Source organism: Molothrus ater, chromosome 17 (assembly GCF_012460135.2).
Source record: "Molothrus ater isolate BHLD 08-10-18 breed brown headed cowbird chromosome 17, BPBGC_Mater_1.1, whole genome shotgun sequence".
Taxonomy (NCBI): Eukaryota; Metazoa; Chordata; class Aves; order Passeriformes; family Icteridae; genus Molothrus; species Molothrus ater.
In genome coordinates, this window is record NC_050494.2 from 7,993,692 (window position 1) to 8,018,368 (window position 24,677).

General features: G+C 46.4%; 1 protein-coding gene across 2 annotated transcripts; it reads right to left on the reverse strand.

The window, feature by feature from the left end:
• Positions 1-798: 798 nt before the first annotated feature.
• CSNK2A1 (casein kinase 2 alpha 1) lies at positions 799-23,459 on the reverse strand. 2 transcript variants are annotated; one of them, XM_036395581.2, is made up of 13 exons: positions 23,374-23,459; positions 11,480-11,673; positions 10,348-10,459; positions 9,351-9,452; positions 8,882-8,932; positions 8,142-8,201; positions 7,431-7,514; positions 6,944-7,054; positions 6,031-6,132; positions 5,029-5,129; positions 4,171-4,319; positions 2,806-2,892; positions 799-2,148 (listed from the first exon to the last, which is right to left on the reverse strand). In XM_036395581.2, the coding sequence occupies exons 2-13, from the start codon at positions 11,578-11,580 to the stop codon at positions 2,033-2,035; spliced, it is 1,176 nt and encodes a 391-aa protein (XP_036251474.1). In that variant the 5' UTR covers positions 11,581-11,673; positions 23,374-23,459; the 3' UTR covers positions 799-2,032. The 2 variants fall into 2 exon arrangements, with proteins under 2 accessions (XP_036251474.1, XP_036251475.1); XM_036395582.2 differs by lacking the exon at positions 23,374-23,459 and having other exon boundaries at positions 799-1,139; positions 1,996-2,148.
• Positions 23,460-24,677: the final 1,218 nt, after the last annotated feature.

A 24,677-nucleotide genomic window follows, 5' to 3' on the forward strand; every position in this document is an offset into this window, starting at 1 on the left:
CAAACAAGCTGTATTTTGTCATACTGGGTGCTTTTACGGTACAGCACATTGAGGTAACAGTCAACACAGTCCAACTTTCACATCACTTTAGGATATAAAAGATTAAGTACAATGGATTTCCACTGGATGAAGGCATGGAGGAGAAAGCTATCCTGGTGTATGTGAAAAACTTCATCTCCCTGCTGGCAATCCTCACAGAAAGGGGCAGTGTTCCATGTCCCATAAATCAGTTTAATCCAGCCCACATGCCCCATCCTAAAATTAACTAAGCAATGTGGAAGCACATGTCCATCCTCTCCACAGAACAGACGAGGGATGGGTGCCTGGGACAGGCAGGAGCTGCAGGCCAAGGCGTCAGCACCCACTGAGGAACGCGAAGATCTCTCAATGTCCACGGGAACAACTGCTGCAATGGCTTTGGGATGACAGGTCACTGAAAGGGACAGGTGCCATTGTGCCTGCAGCCACACCAGCTGAGCCAGCCTAGCATTAGGTGACTGAAAACAAGTCACAGAAATCCAGTGAGTTGCAACAGGCAAACAACTAATAATTGGTTCATCATCTCAATTCCCCACCATCACGGCTGAGACAGAAGAGGAGGTTTTTTTTGTTATGGCAAAAGATCCTTCTCCCAGGAGATACTTTGGCTTTGTGACATCTGTGTAAGGCTTCTCTGCACTGCTCCCCATGGGTGTGACAGGGACATGGCCTGCCCAGGGCACATGTGGCTGTCACCACTCCTGTGTCAGTGCATGACCACCCCAGGGAGGCCTCTACACAGGGAACTTAAATCTAACCTCGATAAATAAAACCAAATGTTTATTTACACCAAAGAATTCCAACACTGGATCTTTCACATATGAAGGACAAAGTATATATACACAGCAAGGGGTAGCAGGGCTGTAACAAGGGTGCTTTTCAGTTGTCAATGATAATATTTGTCCACAATTACTGATCTACCATTTCAGTTTAAGTTAACGTCTCCTGGCTCCTTCCTCTCAGTGCATATTTACAAGACTGTGAGGTAACTGGTATTCTCACCACATGGCACGTGAGGGAGGGGATGGTGGGTGAAGATGTGGGATCGGACTTGGCGCAGTCTGATTTTTCCAGCTTTTAAGTAGCCACCAGCTCGAAACCTATAGAAACAATTTAAAAACAATATACCCAATAACAAATTAATTCCAGAGATCCAAGCCAAGCAATGGCTGGAAGAACCCTCCACGAGAAAGGGGCTGATGAGAGCAGGGCTTACTCTACAGGAGCACCTGTCTCAGGAGGTGCCAAGGACTCCAACTGGATCAGTAACTTCATTTTTAAGACTAAAATTACATGCAAGGGGTGAGTTAGCATTCTGGTTGACTCCTAAGGAGACATTATCCAATCCAATTAGGGGTTTGGACGCTATCTGCACTTACTCCTTTTAAGCTTATCCCACCTCTCCCTACTGGAATTGTCTCCTCAGTGTACCCTGACTGGGACATATGCAGGACTTGGGGTTCAAGTAAGTGGTACTTTAAGAATCCCCTCCCCTGCCTCATGAAGACTTGGTTTGGTAGTCTCTGGAGAACAGCACAATCCCCCAAGGCTTGTGGAGGAATAATGGTGGGAACATGAAGAGAAGAGATTTCCAGCAGGATGCAAGAGCTTGGAAATGCTGTTGATTCATCTTTGTTATTACATGAAGAGTTGTTTTGTTGGTGTTTTTTTTTTGTTTTGTTTTGGTTTTTTTTTTGGGAGGGGTGGGGGGGGAAGAAAAACTGTCCAAGAAGTATTCCATTTGTAGGTATTTTCAGGGAATCCCCTGAGTTACGAAAAGTTCAAGTAAAAAAAGAAAAATCAGCCTATAATAATTTTGTATATAATGACTGAACTACTATAAATCCACAAGCAACAGTTCAGACACGGTGTCTCCAAAGCGTTCATCCCCTCCCTTCCCCTGCCAGGCACGAGCTGCGTCCTGAGGAGAGGTGGAGGGGGAAACCTCTTCCCCACCTGACTCAGCTCAGGCAGCAGGAGACAGAGCCCGTCACTACTGCTGGGCGCCCGCAGCAGCTGGAACCGGCATCCCCAGGGTGGTGGTGGCAGAGATGACGGGGGAGCCTGCTAGAGGTCCAAGGGGTGAAGGTGTTGGCACTGAAGAAATCCCTGGAAGACAGACAGGTAAGCAGGAGTTAGAGTGAAAACAGCACACTGCTATCCAGGACAGCTTCTGAAGTCAAGCGGGAGCTTTGTGGGTCAGTTACGTTTTCAGAGCTGCCAAAATAATTAAAGAGAGAAAAGATCTGTCACTATTCTCTGCAGCTCTGGGAAGGGCACAGATTTGCACACCCCTCAGTGTAACTGATGGGCAGAGATGTGGCAGGATCACAGAATGGTTTGGATTGGAAGGAACCCTAAAGCTCCTCTTCTCCAACCCCCCTGTCACGGGCAGGGACACCTTCCACTAGACCAGGTTGCCCCAAGCCCTGTTCAACCTGGCCCTTAAACAATTCCAGGGATCTGACAGTCACAGCTTCTCTAGGCAGCCTGTGCCAGTGGACTGTCCTTCAAGCTGCTGCCAGAAAATCAACTGCAAAGAGCTTCTTAAAATGAAACCAGAAAAACAGGTCAGGCTGCCCAAGGCCTTACTTATCAGACTCTCCCACCCACTTTGCAGCTCTTCTTGCCCTTGTCCCCAGTTCTGGGAGATGACCCAACACCGCCCTCCCTGCCTGCTGAACTCTCCCTCCTGAGTCCTCCCACCCAACCCACACATGGAAATGCTTCAGCAGCCCAAGCACCAAGAGAGTTGGCAGAACTGACCTGACATCATGCTCGCACTGCTGACAGGAGTGCTGCCACCCGCCATGTTGGACGAGCCCATCCGAGCCTGGTCTTTCACAATGGGGTCTAGGAAGAGCACACTACCAGTAAGTGCTGTGTTGCCAGAGAGCTGCTGAGGCACACAGACTGCCTGTGGCCTCTGTGCTCAGCCAGTCCTGGCACTCTGCCTGTGCCAAACATTAACCACCATCTATTGAAATACAGACATTTACACCAATGCCAGTGGGAAGCACTCAAGAAGGTACCAAGGTCATGTGATATCAGGGAAAATCAGCTAAATGATGTGATTTGGGGTTCAGCAGGACTATCTGACAGGAAAAGACAAAGGTTATTATGGCAAAGTTGATCTTTCTGTGCTAAGCAACTGTGTAATTGCAGAAAGCCAAACCCAGAATACAGGTGCAGCAAGCAGAAATATTATCATTGATTACAATCATGTGTCATGTCCCTATATACATCTTACATCTCTGTGAGCTGTCAGGTGTGTCACTAGAACCTGTCACCCATGAGATGATCACAACTTACTAACTCTTGATTTTCAGCTGCATGTAAATAAGGCTCTCATCTGAACAGGGACAACTCCTTCCTGCCTCCCAGGCCTTCTGTGTCAGACAAGGGAATTCCAAACTTTGCTGAGCTCAGCACTATGTGTATCTTTTTGTGAACACAAGTTAATGAACTGTTTGTCCAGCTCTCACATTCCAAGCTATTGGCTTCTCTAATGCTCATACTTGAAAAACATTTCCCTGGGATTTTTCCAACAGGTGTAACACAGATCAACAGTCTGTTAATTACACGAGTCCCTTCAGCAGCAGCTAAAAAAACCCCAAAACCAAACTACTCGAGCAAATATTGACATTCTGCCTTGTTGCAGCTGCTTCAAACCCCTAGATATCAATATCTGTGAAAAACAGCAACCACTTAAAAGCATTTACTAGTGAAAGTAACATTTTTGCTTGCAAAATCAAGACCTGAATATAGCAGTAGCTAAGCAATTTAGCAACAGAAGGAGTTAAAACACTTGTTTATCAACAAACCAGAATTCCCTGGGTTTATCCAAACAGAGGAATCCATGCACACCTGCAGAAAGCAACCCCAAATCACATGAGTTAGGTGACTTTCCTTGATATTACTTGCTGATTCATGGGCCTGACACAGGCACCCAACACTGATCTGATTCCTTGGTTGGCAGAGGTGGCACACAGAGACTAGCAGCCTCAGCTCCAGCACAAATATTTGCAGACCAGGCTTATCATTGTTGCCATTCTCAGCTCCCATCTGCACAAGGCATGGGAACAGAGATTTCCCAGAGGCAGAACTCTCAGGACAGCAGCTGATACTTACAGAAGTAGGGGTGTTCCATGGCTTCTCTTGCTGTGAGTCGTGACTGGTGATCATATCGCAGCAGCTTGTCTAAGAAATCCAGAGCTTCTGGACTCACCAGGTGTTGGTTCTCACTGTGGACAAAGCGCTCCCATCGCTTACGGGAGTGTCTGCAGGAAAACAGACCCAAATCAGGCCAGCCAGGGGACAGTGATGCCAAAACTCACTTTCTTAAGGAGCAAGAGCTGTGACAGATGTCCAACCCTGAGGGAGGCCACTGCTCCGTGCAGCAGCCACGGGACTGAGACATTCCAGAAGATGAAGCAGTGTCACTGTGTCTCCACGCGGTGGCACAGCAGTCACAGCCCCAGCACAGCCACCTCGGCCACCTCAGCCCCTGCATGGCCCTGCCATGACCCCAGACAGCAGCAGGACTAATGCATAGAATGGATTACAGGCCTAGAATTGCAGGTTCTGTCATCTCTTCTGCACCCAACATGAGTTCCTTAAATTTTAGTCCTACTATGAGGAGAAAAAAAAATATAAATTCCATCTTTAGCAGCACCTGACTTTCTGCACTCTAATGCTGAGAAACATCATTTTGTTTTTTCCCCTCCAGACTGAAGAGAGCATTTGCCCTTCATGGTTTCTGCTCCAGTAGCTCCTTTATTGCCTGAATGACATTTAAAAATCTTTCCTCAGGTCCATTTCCATATAAAGGACTATGGAAAGCACTGGCAAAAGGGACCAAAGGCACAATGTGTCAGTTCTCCAGAATCCTGGCTCTGATTTCTCCCACAAATTTTTGTTCATTTCAAGGTCTGTTGACAAAGCTGTAACTGTCTGGATCTACCAAAGAGACTCCAGACCTTGGCTCACCTGCCCAAAATGTCATTGAAACGTGGATCCAGCTCAATGTTGTATTTGTCAATGTAGTCATACAGATCTTCTGTCCCCAGAACCTTGGCTATCCTCACCAGCTGGGAACAAACACAAAAACAAGTCACTGCTGTGAAGGTATGATAATACCAGAGCCTGCATGAAGATATAGCAGCACAATCCCATGGGAGCTGGAACCTGATCCCAGCAGTATGAATCAGAGGCCACAGGGTCAGCCTGTGGCTCTGGCTTCCCCAGCCACACAGTCCCAGGCATCAGGAACATGCCTCCACTCACAGCTGGAGCTCAGTACCCCAAGGCAGCCAGGAGGGAGCCACAGACCCTAAAATCTCTAAAACCTGAGACCTTGCAACACTACCTTCCTTAGTAGCACGAAAATATTCAGAACCAACAGAGGGGAAGGCAAGAGTAACTGGTAAAAAAAGAAACTCTGGATCTTGCATGTGAAAGGTGAAGCACCACCCCAGAGAGCTCCAGAATAAAGGTTTGAGAATAGAAGGTCCCTGTTCCAGAATATTTGCATGGCAGTCACATGCTGAGCATGTGATAAAAGTTTAAAAATAAAAATTTTGGCCCAAAGGCAACACATCAAAGATTTCAGAATCTGTATAAAGCTGTACCAAATTCTACCAAGTTTCTATATAGAGTGGGGGGAGAGTGAGTAGTGGCAGGGGCTTTCCACATAACATAACCTCAGGAATAGTCAAACTATGTACTAGAACACACCAGCCTTAATATAACTATTTCTACAGCTTTTCTCAGACACCTACTGAGGAGCTCCTAAGTACAAAGCTCTATAAATCCATTTCTATTTAATTGGTTACATAATCTTGCACACTTGAGAAAAGGAATGTGGCTTCAAACTGAGCTAAGAAGCCATTAGAGAAAGGCTTAAAAATTCTCTGGATGACTCGATAGAAGCCTAAGCAGGAAATCTTCATGGTGCTAAAAGAACAGACATTGTACATGACCAGCTCTCACCTGATCATAGTTGTCATGGCCATGGAAAAATGGCTCCTTTCGGAATATCATACTAGCCAACATGCAACCCAAGCTCCACATATCCAGACTGTAATCATACATCTGTACAAAACCAGAAGGACAATTCAATTTCTAATGAATTAAGCAGAACAGACCTCCAAAACTAACAGGGTTCCCCCACCCCGCCAAGGTGATATGAACACAGCCATGTCATGCTGGAAACAAACTGAACTATCTTCATGTATCTTCATCCCTAAACCACTGTTCAGCTCAGTGTTCCAGTTACTCAAACTGGGATACAGCAATTAGCAGGACAGCAGGTATCCTAATTCCATCCCTGTCTGCCAGGATATTAAAAATCAGAGCTTTCTTCTATTTTCACTGCAGACTCTAATGCTATAAACCACTGAGAAATGTGTGTTGGGAAAGGAAGCATTGGAACAAACAACAAAAGGTGTGGACTCCCCAGGGTCCATGGACAGGTAAGGATGTGTTTTTTTTCCAGAACCAGCATGGTCTGAAAGTCACCAGGAACACTGTGATTTCCATAATGCAAACTGCCATCAGATAAGGGGATGCTTTTATAGCTTAATTTAGAAGTTCATGCAGTACTTGCTGTTCCCACAGGGGCTTTGTTTCATTCCTGTACCTTACTGCAAACACAGCCTTTCTAAAAAAATATTCAACATTTGTATTCCAAGATCCATAATGATAGTTCTGCAGCTCTTCCTCAGGTCCTGAGACTACTCATTTCTTTCATTCAGTGGCTTTATGGCCACTGCTTTCTGCCATACATTTTGGAACAGACTGTCTTTAGCTTCAGCTCTCTAGACATTTGAATTTTGGGTTTATTACCTTGAAATGGCACTGACTTTCCATATCAAAGTCAGTAAGAAGTCCTGGTAACTCTTACCTGATAATCTACAAGAAGTTCGGGTCCTTTGAAATATCTGGAAGCCACTCTGACATTGTACTCCTGGCCAGGGTGATAGAATTCAGCCAAACCCCAGTCTATTAGTCTAAGCTAAAAATGGTAGAAAACAAAGAAAAAAGGCTCAAGGGATGCTCCATCTTACCACTGGCTGAATGACACTGCTGAACTTAGTATGAAGTTAATTTATAAGTCTTCAATTTTCAATTAATTTGATCAGTGTCTGGTTACATATTCTCCCCAAACCCACATCACCAAGCAGACTAAATAAAATACCTCTCCTTACAACCCTGCCTGAGGGTTACATGTGACCAAGTAAAGCCTCAGAAAGCAGCACAATATTCTCATTTTACATTTGTCCACACCATTAGAGCAGAGTCTTCCTCAAAGAGGTCTGCTAGTACCACTACACAGGAGTACCCAAAAGAAAAGCAGGACCCTGCCCTGCCCCCCAGCCACCCCACACTACCTTTCTGTGCTCATGGTCAATCATGACATTGTGAGGTTTGACATCTCTGTGCATGATTCCCATGCTATGGCAGTAATCTAGAGCCTGCAGGTGAAAGGAAACAGATGCTGGAGTCACAAGAATGTGTCAAGTTAACCATATTCAAAAGTATTTCCACACATATCAAGTCTAACTAGATGACAGGACTGTCCAGTGTTAGATCCTGGACTAGACTCACTGATCACAGAAAATGCTTCTAGAGCCCCCTCCCAAAGGGAGGTCCCAGCAGCACAAGTGTCTTTAGTTTACTTCATGTGCTTCCTCATAACAATTGGAATTTCAGAGTCTCTAAGAGCATAGTTACTAGGCACTAATGATCACACAAGCCCCCTTTCTCCAGACTCCTAAGGAGAAATTATTTAGTTCAGAAGAATGGATGAAAACATTTGACTCACATTATATCTGAGCACAAACCCAGCCAGTAACAGCTCACAGTTTTCTTTTTTCAGAGGCTACATGTACTCCTGATTTAGGATTTTAAGGTATCTCAATATAACAAAATGCTGAAAAACAGATACTGACTTGATATTTTTCTGCCCAATTCTTCCATGGATTCTCCTTCCCTTAGTGATATGATGTCACTATCACCAGTGACATGAGAACCATCTCTACAGGATTAGCTGAGAGTAAATACTAGAAAGAAACCAACAAAACAGCGAAACACCAACTTACCTTCAAAATCTCATACATGTAGAATCGAATATCATAATCTGTTAATGTCTGGTATAATTGCTGTGGGACACAAACACATCATGTCAGTGTTCAACATCCAAAAAACCCCTGTTCTGGGCTGCTGGCATTCTCCAAACCCATCTGAAGGTATAAACCAAGTTTCTCAAGTTACTCTGATCCCACACCTGACTCTGTTCCTCTCCCTTTGCAAATCCCATACATAGTTTACTTCCAGCTCTGCTCAGACAGCACATCCTGGCTCCTGTCACTATCTCGCTCTGGTTGTACCCACCCAGCACAAGCACAATGGATGGCATTGTACAGCTTTTCTTCTTCTGAGGCAGGTCAGTATGAAGGGACAAAGAAACATTTAAATCCCCATTCCCAGGAGTATGGAAGGCCACAGAAACAGCTGTCCACATTTAAATAGGTTCCAATAAATAGTTGTACACATAAAAGCCAAATGCCTCAAAAACACAGGCACTGATGGGCCACAAGGTAACAGATTCACTTGCTCCCAAGGTTAAATACCTCTTGGAACCTGCATTCTCATCTTGTAACTTTTGTGGCAAAATGGTACTGATGGGCTAATTACAAAGTTCTGTCCCAAATGCATTTACCTTTAAAAACATTTCCTATGCTGGAAGGAAATGCCCATCCTATGTACTTGCCGTTCCCCAGAAAGTATGGATGGTTTTCAAACACCAAAAAAAAAAGACAAGTCACATCTCACACTGTACCTTAAAGTCTGTGTTGTTTACATGTTCAAAAACCAGAGCGGGTGTTCGAGACTGAAAGAGAAAAAAAGTATTCAGCCATGTTAAGTTATGTTTCCACTTAGGATAATGAATTGCATCTTTTTTTTCTACAAAAACCACACAAAATCCCTCTGCCTTGGACATATTTATGATTCCCCGCAGACAGACAGAGCAGAGCCTAAGCCCACAGCCTCCAGCAGCACTGTTTGCAGAGCGAATTAACTTGTCTCAGCTCGCTGGTATCTCTTCCTCACAGAGTGAGGGGCTGCAGGGACCTGTGGGGGAAGGGCCCTCTAAAAGAAGTTTATCAGATTAAGAGCTGATCTGATCAGTCAATTCAAAAGCAGGATTTAAGAGCAGGGGAAAACAAAAAGCCAGGTCAGAGCTGAAATCAAACAGAGCAACTTCCCCCATAACCCCAGTGTACCCCCTGAGTTTCTCCCTTACTTACCACAGGATCTTTTACTATATCTGCAAGAGTGATTATATTGGGACCGCCTCGCAAGTTCTCTAAGATCTTGATTTCACGCTTGATTTTCTTCTTTTTAACAGGCTGAAGAATAAAAACCCAAAGTGTAAGATAAAGCCCTGCAGTAAAGTGAGGCTAATAGCTCAACAGCCAGATGACAACACCCAGGTGACTGCAGATCAGCAGAACATATTGAAACATTTGCAATTTAACCTGAGTATGCATCACACCAGTAAAGGCTCAAATATCTGCTGTCTCCTTTCTAACCACACAATCCTGACAGCTACAGACAATAACTCCAAGTGAAGGAGAGGCTGGAAGATGGCATTTAAAAAAAAAACAACAACTCTCTGAACATAATCTGATAGACCAAGAGGAAATGGCCTCAAGTAATGCCAGGAAAAAGTTTCTTCACAGAAAGGGTTGTCAATACCTGGAACAGGCTGCTCCAGTGGTGAGGACACCATCCTTGAACAGATTTTAAAGATGTGGCACCTGGGGACATGAATGCTGGGGTGTTGGCTGGACTTGATGATCTTTGAGTGATTTTCCAACCCAAACAGTTCTGTGATACTCCAAGACTTCTTAACTGGCATATGGCAAATGTTTAACTATGAGAAGCCTATGGGCTATTGGAGGGTCACTAAATGAAAGTCAAGGCCATGACAGCCTGCCAGGACACCAGCACTTAGAGAAGCTGAGAATTTTAGTAGTAGTCAGCTGCTGAAATGTTGTTTAGTTCCAAGTAAAAAGGTGTTGCACACCAGGGTTTCTTTAAGACAGAGCCTAATTCCTTACAGGCAGAGATCTGACTTAACTGCAGGGCTTATATCAGGAGGCTCAAACCCATGGCCTGTTTCACTGAGTGACATTCCAAAGCCAGGCTTTAAGGATTTCAGTTTTAGAACATCAAAAAGCCCTTTCTGGCCTCCTGATCACCTCAAGACAGATTTTATCTTTTGCCCAATCCCCAGCTCACCTTGAGAATTTTAACAACTACTTTTTCATTATTTGTAATGTTGATGGCTTCAAATACTTCACTGTATTTGCCTCGGCCTAATTTTCGAACTAGCTGGTAGTCATCTTGATTTCTGTGAAGAGAAAAGGTTAGAGTTCCAAAGGGCTCAGTCATTTCCATCATCATTTATAAACTGCTCCTTAACACTCAATCACTGCCTAACTTCACAGACAAAGGGGATCAACTAGTGCCTTACCTCTCCTGAACTGGATGATTTAAGAACTACAAGAGAAACAGGGAACTTCTATTTGCCAAAGACAGATTCAATCCAACAGTATGGATTGAAAGCCCAACTATGTATTTCAGCATTAGCAAACTTGAACTATCCCTTCTCTCAATATTTGGAAGCTCCATTTTTCCTTGTATAATGCTGGTAAAATTCAACAAAGCCAGTAGGAGGAAAAATCTAAGTGCAAGGTTGTTTAAAAACAGTCTGGGCACAAAGCAGCACTTATGCTCAGATGAATGTGTACATTCCAGAAACTGGGAACTGCACAGCTGAGGGCAGAACTCTGTCTGGGCCCTCCACATCCCAGCAGGAACGCAGAGCTATGAAGCTGCCTCCACTGCTGTCTGATTCTGGGACACTTTAGTCATGAGCTCAATTTGGACACCTCTTTCCTTCAAAGAGAGGCAGCCATGTCTTTTCCAGGCACTTGCAGAGAGCTGAGCAACAAGTCATAAAATAGCATGTACCTATTTAAGTCTGTGGAGTTTCTTCACTTATCCAAGTCAGCAGCAACTTCAGTTTGAAAGTCTTTTCATTTCTTTTCAGCCCTGCACTCAAGGACTGTTTGGATTGTTTCAGAAATAGATTTTCTTCCCTCTGAAAGGGGATGTTTCTCTACTACCTGGCAAAACTTCTTCAAACTTTTAAGGAAGCTGCTATAAATGTTCTCCCACAACTGGGAATTTAAAAGTTTGATAAGAAATATTTTTCTGAAGAGAAGTTGTGATCCTTTCCCTTGCCATCTGCCAAGAAGCATGAAAAAGCCTCACGCAGCATAGTTGCCTGAACTCCCCAAATACCACTAGGCAGGCTCCACAGGGACTGCTCCTGGTGTAGGGACATGCAGAGGCAGCCCAGACTTACCCCCACTCAACCACGTGAGACTCATAGTCCCAGTACTCCCGGGGTCTGTGTGTGTTCACATCCGTGTAAACTCTGGCCCTGCTCGGCACGGGTCCCGACATATCAGACAGCTTGGCAGGCGGAAGCGAGATGTGAAATCAGAGGCGACCTGCTCTGCAGTGCTGACAGAGGAGAAAGGCCTCAGATTCCTCCACCTGCAGACAGAACATCAACCACAGGTTAAATTCTCAAGGTACTTCAAAAGTATTTAAGTTAATCATTAAAAGCTGCTGCAAAGGCTGGAGCCTGCCCAGCCACAGGCCTGGGATTTCTTGAAAGCCATTTGTCTGCTCTCCTTCACACAGGACTGGCCCCTAGCAAACCAATGTGCTGACCTGGTAATTTTCAGCACCTTATTTCCAGCTGCTGGTTGTGGAGGTAACTTTCCAAAAGGAAAGAATGCCATGTGCTCTCTATCTGCAGACAGATCCCTTCCTTTCAACTCCAGACTGAAACCAACAGCTACAGGCTGCAGTCTCACCCCCATCACAAGTCTTGGGCCGTCCAATGTAACAAAATCAATTCTGCTGGGATGGAAACCAGCTTTAGTCACAACTTCCTACAGTCAAAGCATTAAATCTGACTGTCCAAAGGACAGCAGCATCTGTGTTGGATTATGATGCTTTATTCAAGCATGAAAGAAATGCACTGCTGTGAGGGTCTGAAGATGTTCCTTTGCATTCTGCTAGCCCAAAGTACCTTCAATCCTTCCTCCTTCCAAGGCAATTTTTGCAAAGCTTCTGATAAGTTTTATCAGTATTGAGACTGGTCAAAACCACTCAAAACAAAGTTCCTTTGTAAAGTTGTATATCAGTGACAAACACTGTATCTTTATCCTATATGTCTGAATACTTTATCACCCAGATCTGAATATTTAGGATAGCAGTAACTCACTACAGTTCTGTATCAATATTGTCCTACCCAAGATAAATGTGGTGCCTTTACATGTCTCAAATCTTTCACAAGGGGAAGATGTTTAAATACAAGAATCCCCTTGTCAGCTTTTGAAATAACTTACAAGAAAGGGAGCTGTATTGGAGCAGGGAACAGCATTGTTTGGTGTGTAGCAGCACGTGGCAGGGCCATCCAGCCCTGGGTATGTGCTCAAACAGTGGGCAACACTGTTATCTAAACTAATACACTTATTTGCTGTGCCAATCTTATCCCTTCAGAGAAAATGGGCAACTGCCAGCCTGCAGAAGGAAGTAACAGCCCCATTAATCACACATTAATGAGAAAGACCAAGAAATCTGCTCGGAGCAGTTGGCTTAAGCTACTAGGGCACGTCACAAGAGAAGAAAACTCTAGAAGCAAAATCCTGCTCTACAGGTGGAGTCCTGTTGTTTATTTGAGGTCTGCAGCACTTCAGCTCCTGTGAGGACCTAGCAAGACCCACTGGCTGTGAAGGTGGTGGAGGACCTGGGGGACACAAGTCTGATGTCCTTCACTGTGCCACACAACCTGACCAGCAGCTGGTCCTGCTTCCAGAGGCACAAGAGCATGCAAGGGCTCTCTGACATGGACAAAGCCTCCTTGGGTGGGACAGGGCTCAGCACTGGGATATTTTTTGACCTACTGACACACAAATGGTGTTGGTGGCAGCTTCAGGTAGACAGGGTTGCAGTAATCCAGTCCAAAGGGCAAACAGGGACACAGCACTATCCCAAAATCCAATATGGAAAAGTGACTGAGGCCTTAGCCCCATAAAAGAAGGATGAGGCACTTCAGCTGTGTGTCCACCTAATGGAAGAATATGTAGCATTCCTCAAAATATAATAAGTCTATTCCTAGATAAAATGCTAGTCCTCTCACAAAATACAATTTCAGAAGATGAGGCAGCAATCATCTAAGACCTCAAAGCATTTATGTGGCATGACTCAGACACTTAGAAATTAGATGTCCCCAGGCATTACTAGAGCATGAAAGTTTACTAGAACAGTTTAGTACAGTGAAATTTATTAGATTTCAAAGTTCAATCACTGTGTTTGTGTTTCTTCTCACTCCCTGTCCTTCTGGCAGGAGATGCACTGGCCCATTTCCTCTGCCCAATACTCCTTGTGAAGGAATTAACTGAATTTATACATGTCTTAGATGACTTAGCAATTTTAATTTTTAAGCACAATCCAGTATAAATAAAGCACACGTGACTACTCCCCTCACCCAACTTAGCAAGATCAGTTTCAGCACCAAAAAAAAAAAGAAAAATCAATCACATTATCTAAAGATAGATCAAATTTCACAGTGGCTATTTTTTGTCACGTAGCTCTAGCCTAGCTCAAGCAGCACATTGTAACAGGCTGTTCAGAGAAAGCCTTTTTCAGGAAATCATCAACTGCAGCTTCTAAGAATGGCACACAATGTCTATTTACGAGGGTAGGTATTATTGTCTACTATTCTTTACACAGGAAGGGGAGAGAATCTGCACAGATAACTAAATTTTAAAGCAAACAGACTTACAGACATACACAAACTTACCCTGCCTGAAAGCTGCTCACTCTCTGCTCAAAACTGCCAAGGAATTTGTATAGATTTTTGCCTTCAGTGCCCCTGGAGGGGGATTATTTTGCACTGGATCCAAGCTCCTTGGCAGAAGGGAATGACACAAATAAGGACAGATAATGGGGACAGGTGTTGACATGCAAGCATCAGTTAAGCCTGCAGTTTTAAAGCAGAAAAATCTACAGCATGAGCAGCAATTGCACCTAGAGAAGTGCCCTAAGCTTGTTATAAAGGATAAGTTATATTTCTACAGTATCCAAACAAATTTTGTCATTTATTAATTTCTGCATTGATGACAGGATGATAGAATAATTTATATTGGGAGAGTCTGCTCAACATCACCTAATCAAAGCAGATGTGGTGAGATCAGGGTCCAGTGTAGCCTTAAGCATCTCCAGAAACAACATTAAAATTTTAATTGCTCTGGTAGAGAAGTCTTTAACTTGGAAACAACCATGAGCTTTCAGGCAATGTACCAGAGGTCACAAAGAGAGGAAGACAAAGCTCCCAGCCACAGCCTGACATGCTGTTCACTGCCAAGGCCTGCGTGTGCAAGGACACAGAGCAGGGCTCCTCAATCAGCCCCTGTGGTGACACCCCTTGGACAGATAGCACCCAAAAGGGCTCACATGACAGCTACAGCAAAGGAACACCACGCCAAAGTTTCACTGTTGGCTTCTCCCACACAGGCCTGTCCTCAAAAATGCCGTTGGAGTATTAACAAACTGATAATTAGCTGATTTCTTACGCAGCAGCCTTATCAAGAGGAGCCCTGCTCATCCCAGACAAGAACAGAGGCAAACACAGCTCCTGTCCTGCTGACAGACTCCAGGGGACTATCCAGAGCCCCAGCCCAGAGACAAATAATTGTGCTGCCACCATATAGGAATTTTTTAATTGGAAGGCCTACTAATTAAAAAAGATCAGTTCTTAAAAGTTTGAATTCTTCTAACAGTAGCCTGTTGTCTGAACAGCTTGGCAAGCTTAGATATTTTGTGTCTAAAGTTCAATAAAACGGTAAAAAGCCTCTCAGTGTTCTCTTCGACTCTGATTTTTAAAACATTTCAATCTCAACCAGTTACAAATCCCCTCATTTTTAAAAAGGGATGTTATCATCCTTACAATGCGCTCTAATTCTAAAGGCATCCCTATAGGGAATTTGATATTTGGTGAAGGATCCATACTTCCAGCACCTACTCCAATTAGTACAGGAATTTCCTACACCCTCTGTCCTTCCAGATGCATGCACTTAGAGCAAGTAGCAACAAAACACAGTTAAGAAATCCATGCAGATTAGTTTCTGAGAAACACACCTACTTCGCCCCTAGTAAAATTTGCCTTTTTTTTTTCCCCCAGAATAACTGAGATACCGGAATGATTTTTTTTTCCTCCTTTTAAATGGAAATGTTCTTGGCATGGAACTTCTCTCAAGCAATTACTCATTCAGAATTTAAAACCTATGAAGTTGTCCCAGTATGATGCAGCACTTATACAGGCTCCCAGTGAGCTGAAAGCCAAGAGCTTCCCAGAAGACTGGTGTCCCAAGGAATTCACAAGTGCTATCCAAGTGATGACCTTTGTGAATAAGGTTTGGAGTATAAATAATGTACCCAAGAACACAAACACTGCTTGACACTGGCTTCCCTGTGGATTGCTGTTAACAGCATGCCTTGCCCTCAGTGTGAACACTCTATTGCCAGGAAGATCCAAGTTCATCCAGAGAGAGTGGAGTGAGCCCAGAAAACCTTGTTCAACACCACATAAACCTGGTTATTCCCAATGACCCACCTGAACTCTGCTTCAGTGAGCCCACAGCAGTCCCAAAGGAGCAAAACAGGCCCTGAACTGTAGCAAGCTGAACTCAATGAGCCAAGAAAACATTTCTGTAGCTTTATGAATTCCAGAGAAGCTCACCTTCCTCTCAAGGAGAAAGCAAAGTGGACAGATTGGCCAAACAGGTCTAGAGACTTTCCTCTCACTTCTACTTTCCCCACGTAAGCTCATTACAGTGGTGACTGTGCCAGCCTAAGACTGTAAACAGGCTGAGACAGCAGCGGGTTTGTTGTTAGAGAAGAAAAGCTCTGTCAGTGGAGAAGAGCAGAATTACAGCACAGAGTCTGGAATCGAAAGGTTATTCCCCTTTTTTTATCTACAACTGCAAGCAAGATGTTACCTTTCATAGCAGAAAGCTTAAACCCAGCCTCTGAAATCATGAGTGTAAAATGTGATTTGGTAGGGTAAGCAAGAATTACAATTATCAGATAAAATTGTTGATGATTTCCTTCACACAGCCCTGTAATCCTCCCAGGGAAGCGCACTTGCTCCTTCAGAGTTTGGAGAATACCTAATACTGGAAAAACACTGAAATTAAAAAATCAAGACATGCCTAAATATTACAGTACTGCCTGCTGGCAGTCAACATCAATCAACACTCAGCTTACTTTTAAAAGAAATAATAGTAATCAACTCCATTAAAAAATATGCTCTATCTCACAAAAGAAACCTGATTTCTATGTTCTCATGATGCTGAAACTTCAGCAATACAAGTACGGAACAAATGACCTCCAGAAGTCCCTTGCAACCTATATTTTTCTGTGATTTTACAGCTAAAATAGAAACAAGCCTGGATTAAAAAAATTGACATTTTATATCCTTTCCTGAAGATCATTTCCCTACTAAAGGGACAACATAGACAGAAAAGCAGATTTTAAAATTTGAGTTAAAAAAAAAAAGCTTAGGTTCGAAATCAAACTCTTTTCTGGGTATTGTTTTGGAACAGCACAGTCTGATTTAACTGCATTTTCCACTAAAATTATTTTCCAGATTTCTTTTAAATAGCTGGTTGTGTCCGACTGTAGAGAAATAACAAATGATAACGTAATGACCTCAACATTCCCTTAAAAAAGAAACATGAACTGTTGTAATTAATTCAAAACAAGACATGGCCAGTCTGCAAGGAAAGCAGTTGACAGGTTTAGTTATACTGGAAGAAACATCTTGGAGTAATTTTGCATTAGAAACATCCTAAATTTAGATTGGCTCTTCCTACATCAGCTCCACTGATTCCTCTCTGAATTCCTCACGATTCCTGCCAATGAAGAATTCATCCTCTGTAATGAGGATCACAATCTATATGGAAGCCACGGGAATGGTTTTACTGTAACTCCATGTTTTATGATACTCTTCACAGTCTTGGGGCAAACTTCACTGTCCCACTTTCCCACCTCGGGAAGCAGCGTGTAACATGTCTGTCACCCTCCAGGGTGCCCTGGCAGTGGCTCTGGTGCCACACACTCTCCTGGCAGAAGGTCTGTCATGCTTTGTCTTCCTTTTCATTCAGATCTCTAACAGCTGAATTTTAGCAGAGCTCACACAAACCCTCTATGGGTCTCCAGCATCTCAGCCTGGTTGGGCACCTGTCCTTTGCCAAATATCAGTACTGGCAACAGCACATGGACTGGGGCAGAACACTGGGATCACCTCCAGCAGCAGTGACAGGCATTCTATGCAGACAATTCCCCAAGATCATGAACACTATTATTTTCAGAGCTAAGTTAGTCAACAGCACATGGAGCAAAGGGTAAGACCCCAAAACTGACCTTGGATGAGGCCATGTAGCCACAGAGGGCAGCAACATCAGCAAGACACCCAAGCTCTAGCAGCTGAGTGCAGGCTCTGCCTCTTTCCCATGCCTGCAGCTTCTGCCACCGCTCCCAGCACCCATAAACCCAGAGGATATCCTCACTGCCAGTGCCAAGGACTCCTGACACAGCCCGATAAAAATGGCTGCAACATAACCAGGCACTGCCAAACCAACTTGTCTGTACACACACACCAAACAGAAACCAACGACAAAACTCTTCTGCTTGCACCTCTTCCCCAAACTGACAGTTCAGGCTGAGCAGGGAGTGCAGGAAAGGCAGGGGGATTTTCTTTGGAGGAATATCCCTCCAGGTCTGCCCTAAAGCCAAAGCAATATTTCAACAGGAAGCAGTTCCTTTTTCTTCCAAGAGCAGTAACAAAACAATCTCCTACTGCTGGAGCTTTGGACAGGATTCCAGTTACCAAAACTATAGTTTCTGGGACCCCAGCAACATCAGGGAACTCTTCCTGGAGGCTCACAAAGGGGAATGTTTCAGCAGCACTATGGGCTGACATCAGGTTCCACTGGCAGCATCCTCTGGAAAGTTCTACCTCCCTAATTGCTGCTAAGTGACACAGTTGTTTTCCTCATTAATTAGTAGGCACAGAGTACTGCCAGGACAATCATTCAGCTGATTTGGCTCCTATGGGTCATATACAGAGAGGGATTTAGGCAGAACTCAGAAAACTGACCTGTACCGACCATCTGTAAAAGTTACAGAGTTTTAATTGATCTGATCATGCAACTCCTAGAGGCAGGAACAATTACCAGAGCCAAAGGATAGACCAGAGGACACTGCCTGTAACTATTTCTTCAGGAAATCCCTGTGATCAGCTGTTCCATGGAGCAGGCAATGCACTATAAACCATCTCCAACCCTCAGCCAGCATCGAGCAGGCTCAGCAAGAGGCACTCAGTGCAAACCCCTGCCAGCAAGTGAAGCTCTGACATAACTCTCTAAAAATTTATCATTATTAACACAAGATGAAACTAGCTACCACCATTCCAAGAATCAAATGGAAAAAAAACCCCAGCTATTAAACTCCAGCAATCAGCACTCTCCTTCACACCTTACAAGCCCCCAGTAAAGCCATTGTGCCAGAACTTGTAACTTAATTTGTAAGCTCAGTTGAAATTAATCTAAATGCTGCAGAGTGAGGAAAAAGCCCTCTTTTTCCTTCTGGAGTACAACCAAACGTGGAAGAAAGGCTGGAATTCAACAGCACATTGGTAACAGATAGAGAAACCTGTGAAAAGGCTGCAAGAGAAGGAACACTGCAGGAGCTCTTGCTTTTCTAGACTGGAAATTAATTTGTTGTGCGCGTCCACGCTCATCCATTTTCTGAACACTAAAAATAAAGACTTTCTGACAACTCACACGCACATGTGCAAATATGCTCTGAGAAAATGCCTTCTCCAAAGGCTTTGGTAACAACAGGGAGAGGCACCTTTTCAGCTCCCTGGACACACAAGAGGATTTGGGGCCACTTCTTCCCACCACAGGAGGACCTTTCCCACCCAGGGAAAGCAAGTTCTGGCACGTAATGCTGTATTAGCACGCTGGATTCTCCCTGAACTTGGCTTAATTAAAAGAGGACTAATTTAGCCTTTGGTCGTTCCAGAAGGTGCAAGGGCAGAGCCTACTTCTCTGCAAAAACAGAGTGAGTAGCTTCAATTTTCTAGGTCTGCTGTTAACACTTCAGACTATCCACTTCAGACTAACACTGCAGCCAAACTCCTGCCTTGACTCAAAGTTGTTTTCCATCTAGCACAAAATTTATTCACCACTCACATGAAATAAACTGCCACAATATGATGCAGCCATTACATAGGCAGGAGCTGGACAGCCTGCTTTAGAAACCACCTCTCTGTAAATGGTAATATTAATTAAAAAATAGAACTCAGTAAGGAGGACATAACCTAAATCTCAGAACTCAACTCCATGGAAAATTAAAATTATTGAAGTTGTAACCTTCCAAATGTGAGTCGGTGGTGGTACCAAGTCCACAAAGAACTCCAACCTTCCCTTCTGCTTTTCAGCTTCCCAAAGCAGTAGCATGAAATGGTAATAAATGGTAATAAAACCATTTGTCCAGAACAGTGTTAAAACAGGAGCAGATGAGACTTGGGCCAGGCTCATGTTGCTTTTTCTCTACTGGACTCCTAACCAGAAAACATCCATGAACCACTGATCCCATGAGCACATCAACAATCCCACTTCTCATCAATCTTCCCCACCAATATGTAGAGTTTGGCACCTTGATGGAAAAAGGGACCAAAAGCCAGCTTGGAAAAACTCTACGTTCAGCAACAGCACTAACACCAGCTCAAAAAGCTGCAGCCTCCTCTTCCAAGCAGTTTTTTCAGGTTCAAAGGAGAACTCCCTTTCTCCAATTACATTCTGTAAATTCCAGGGAAGTCAGCTCTTGGAAGCCCCTGGAAGGAGATATCCAAGCTTAGAAAAATTATTCAAGAGCTGTCTTGCAACAAATGTTTGTAGCCAGACTAAGTCAAGGCAGTGTTTCCTGATCTTAAAATCTTGGGGTTTTTTCCCCTCTCAAGACCCTTATGGGACAATAAGATCTAAGATGGCAACAATCTCATGCAAAGAGTTCTAAAACAGATATCTTAATGTAAGCAATTCCATAATGGAGGAACGGTGGAGGTGACAGGTCTGGTAACCCAGAAATAAATCCCTGCCTCTTCAGAAATGTGACACTAAATTAATCACACCACCACAATGTCACCCATTTGCTTCTCCTGTCTTCCTTTCCCTTATTCCTCAGAGGACATGAGGAAAGACAAAGAGAAAATTAGTTCTGTAAGGAGAAAATGGAGAAGAACTGAAATGGAAGTGTAAGGACACCCACCGTTTAATAAAATTGGGAAAACCTGGGTACACGTCCCTTTCATCAGAGCAAAAAGTTTCTTTCTCTACAACTCCACAAATCTATAACCACCTTTCAACATCCTTTATACCACGAGATTCCTACTTCCAACACATTTCATGCTGATGAACCTAATCTGCATTACTTGAAAATGCCCCAAATATCAAACTCTAAGTCTTTCCATGTCTCACTGTTAGGAAATGGCATTTTACCAAGTCAATTCCTAATCTCAGGTTTGCATCTTCATTCTCACATCTCACCAACTTTTTTCAAGCAAACAAGTACCATTAACTGCCCCTGCACAAACCTCAGCAACCTTAATGTGATGCAACATCCCATGATCCAATTTCCTCCACGTTTGCTAGAACCTACTGCCAATTTTAGCATCACTTTTCCAAAGAGCCATAATCCCATCATCCAACAAGCCTCACTTTCCCTCCATCTATGAACCCAAGAGCCCTGCCAAACAAAGAAAACCTGTTCTGACCCTCCCACTTGGAAGTGTCTGGTTTCTCCTCCAACATCTCCCTCTCACCACATCTGCCCATGCTCCGTGCCTCATCCCCTCACCCAGGCACACCACCCAGGTCTTCAGCTGCATGAGCTTTTGCTGCTTTGCTGCAGCCAAAGCCAAGACTGTGTTCCCTTCCTTAACCCTGCTGTAGGCAGCAGCTGACTGGCCAAGTTCTCTGCTCTGAGTGCAGGACATGCACACCCAACTCTGCCACCACACACACTGGGAACAAGACAGCAAATTTCACTAACCACAGAAATTATGTTACCAGGTATTGGCATAAATCACTAGAGAAAGGTGAAATAATGGAGACTTCTCCCCATTGGCAAGATGAAAGGAAAGGATCACTGCCTACCACCAAAGATGGACATTCTTCATGCTCAGGGAAAGGTCTGGCCCTCTACAACTACAATTGTACAATGTCTGGCCCTTTACAATTACAATTTACCTTCCCTGTCTAGAGTCATCCAAAGAGAACAGGGATTGCAGCCACAAGGCACAGGCTGAGTGCAGAGCCTGCCCTGCACCTGGGATCAGACATCCCATCCCAATCCCAATTTCCATCCTCCAGTTACAGACACAGTGCCTGTGCTCTAGGAAATGGAACATTACCCTAATCCCAGTTTTAGGGATAATTAAGGAACTCACAAAGCTTCACACTTTCCCCAAATATTGCCTTGAGTCTTCCCAAGCTCACTCTCTCATCTCCTAGCAGAAACTTTGCCCTTTTCTACATCACACCAAACCAGCAACCACAGGATGAGCGACTCCTCTGCCCCAGCTGATGATGCACCCAGAATCCACCCTGGATTGACATCCAACACCCAGGTTGGCTGGCAGGATGGCACAAGCCCCAACTCAGAGTCTGAATAATTTGAGCAATTCTGTTTCAGAAAAGAGAGTGTGTTCAAAGAACAAAGAAATCACTCCCAGCCCCAAGCAGAAATGCTGGGTGTCCACTTGCTCTCCTCTGAACAGCTGCCACTGTGCCCAGTCCCCTCTGGCAGGGGCTCTTCCCAACCCATTTGTGGAGTGCACCCATGATCGAGCCCCCATGAGGAGCCAGGTGAGCACATGGCACAGCCCTCTCCAGGGACACGTGCCCAGTCTCAAAGCCTGGCACCAGGGTCAGTGCAAGAGCAGCTGCCCAAGGCCCCAGCCCAGGGTCAGGTTTGAGCAACACAAATCCCAAATCATGAGACCCCTCTCAGGAGTACCAGGGCTGGAAGTGACCCACAAAGAACATCGAGGCCAACTCCTGGCCCTGCACAGACACCCCAGCAATCCCACCCTGTGCCTAAGAATCATGTCAAAGTGCTCCTTGAACTCTGTCAGGCTTGGGGCCATTACCACTGCCCTGGGGAGCCTGTTTCAGTCTCCATTCACCCTCTGGGTGAAAAACCTTTTCCTAATATCCAACCTAAACCACCTGCACACAGCTCCATGTCAGCCCCCCAGGTCCTGCAACCGATCACCAGAGACCACAGATCAGAGCCTGCCCCTCCACTTTGCTTAATATTCACAATCCAAACTTTATTGGTTTTACCCAAAAACCTCAGTAAGAAAAAAAATTAAGTGATCTGACACACATGGAGTTCCATAATCTTATCTTACCCCTCTCTTACAAACCACATTTTACCAACAGACACGCTGCTCTCGGTCCCAAGGCACAATTAACTAAATTACAGCGAGGGCAAGACTGACCACCATTGCTTCCACAGACTGGTGTGGAAAGCCGTGAGAACGACCTTCCCCTCCACCCAGAAAGGCCCAGAACGGAGTCCCTGCGCAGCTGGGGGTGGCAGCGAGCACTAACAGGCCTTTCCATGCCCCTCCGCATCTCCCCGCTTCTCCGGGCAGGGCGGGGAAGAGGCAAAATCGAGCAATTTAAGTAAATAACACCTACACGGCCCGAAGGTGCGAGCTGGGAGAGCTGGGGGAGGGGACGGCTCCCGTTCCGCGGGGCTCTGCCCTTCCTGCGCGGCCGAGGGCGGCCCCGCACCGGGCTGGGGGCAGGGGGGCGGCCCCTCCACAGCCCCTACCCGCTCCCCCCGGGGACTCGGAGCCCCTCCGAGGGCAGAGGGCGGCGGGCCGTGCCCTTTCCGCCGCACCGGACCCGCCCGCTCTGCCCGCTCCCCCTCAGCGCCGCCGCGGCCCCACTCTCCTAAGGGGCAGCCGCGGCCCCCCGGCCCACACCGCGCCCGCGGCGGGGGGGCGGAGGAGCTCAGGAGGCGCAGCGGCGCCTCCCCCCCGCCGCCCGCTCCGCCCGCCGCCGCCGCGGGACCCCGCTTGGGCGCCGGAGCCGCCGGTACCTGGCGCGGCCGCTACCGCCGCCGCCGCCGCCGCACACAGACAATATGGCGGAGGCACAAGGCTCGGCCGCCGCCGCAGGGACCAGAGCGAGGCGCGCCGGAAACGGAAACCGCGCGGGCCCCGCCACGCGCCGCGGGGGCGTGCGCAGGGAAGGGTGGAGCACGCCGCGGGGGGCTATGGGAGTTGTAGTCCACAGTGGTGGCGGCAGTGTGCGAAGGGCGCGGGTTTGTTCCCGCTGCGTGTCCAGGTGTGTCCCCGTGAACCGCGGGAAGGTGGCGGGGTCCGCGTCGGCCTCCGCAGCGCCGCCGGGAGGCCCGACCGTGAGCGGTGGCCGCTTGGGCCCAGTCCCTCTGCGGGGCTGTGTGCAGGACCCACCGCCAGGGGGCGACTGTAGCCTGCGGAGGTGGCCCGGTACCGGCGCTGCCCCCGGTCCCTCCATCGGCCCCGGTACTGGTCCTTGCCCCGGTCCTTCCCAAGCCCTTCCACGGTCCTGTCCCCGCCGTTCTTCAGCCTTTCTCTAGCCCTTCTATCAGCCCTTTCGCAGCCCTTCCACCGGCCCGGCCCCGGCCCTCCCAGACCCCGGGGCTGCCGCAGAACGCTGGGGTCCCGCCCGGCCTGTGGGCGCTGTTCGTGGAAGGGGCTTATCCCTCTGCTAAGCCGGCAGTCGGGCCAGCAACCAGGCTAAACCTTGACCTAGTCCAGCGCCCCGTGACCTTCTCTCCCTGCCTTTCACCTTTTTAGCCCAGTTTCTTGCCGTGCAGCCCAGGACATCACTTTTTCCCCAAAGGACTGGCTGGAGCGAATGGTCCACCGACCCATCTGGCACAGGCTGAGCTGGGGGAGACCCTGAGGTGGGAGGAAAGGCATCCAGGTTCAACCTGAGGACGAGCAGGAGCCTGGGCTCATGGAACCCGGCCCAGGGCTAGCTGGGGACATGCAGCTCTGGGCTGGTCACCCTACTCCCACCATGTCCAGGCTCTGGCTCGAGCTGTGAGCCAGCCTGGAGGAGAAGGGGTTGTGCTGAGCTATGCCTGCACCCCTTTGACCCCCCCCCCCCCCAGATCTCCCCATGCCCTTCAGAAGGGAGCCAGCCTGGCCCCCCCTCACCTCGACCTCATGGAAAGCCGAGCACGGCCAAGCTTCACCCCCCTTCCCTCCCGGTGTGGGAGTCTCCCCCAGGGGAGGCCGCTGGCCCAAAGCTCGCAGCCCCTCACCCCGGGTCACTCCCATTAGGTAAAGGAGCAGCTCGTCCTGGCGGGGGTATCTCCCTCTCGCGCTTTCCTTGTATTGTATGGGCCTGGGT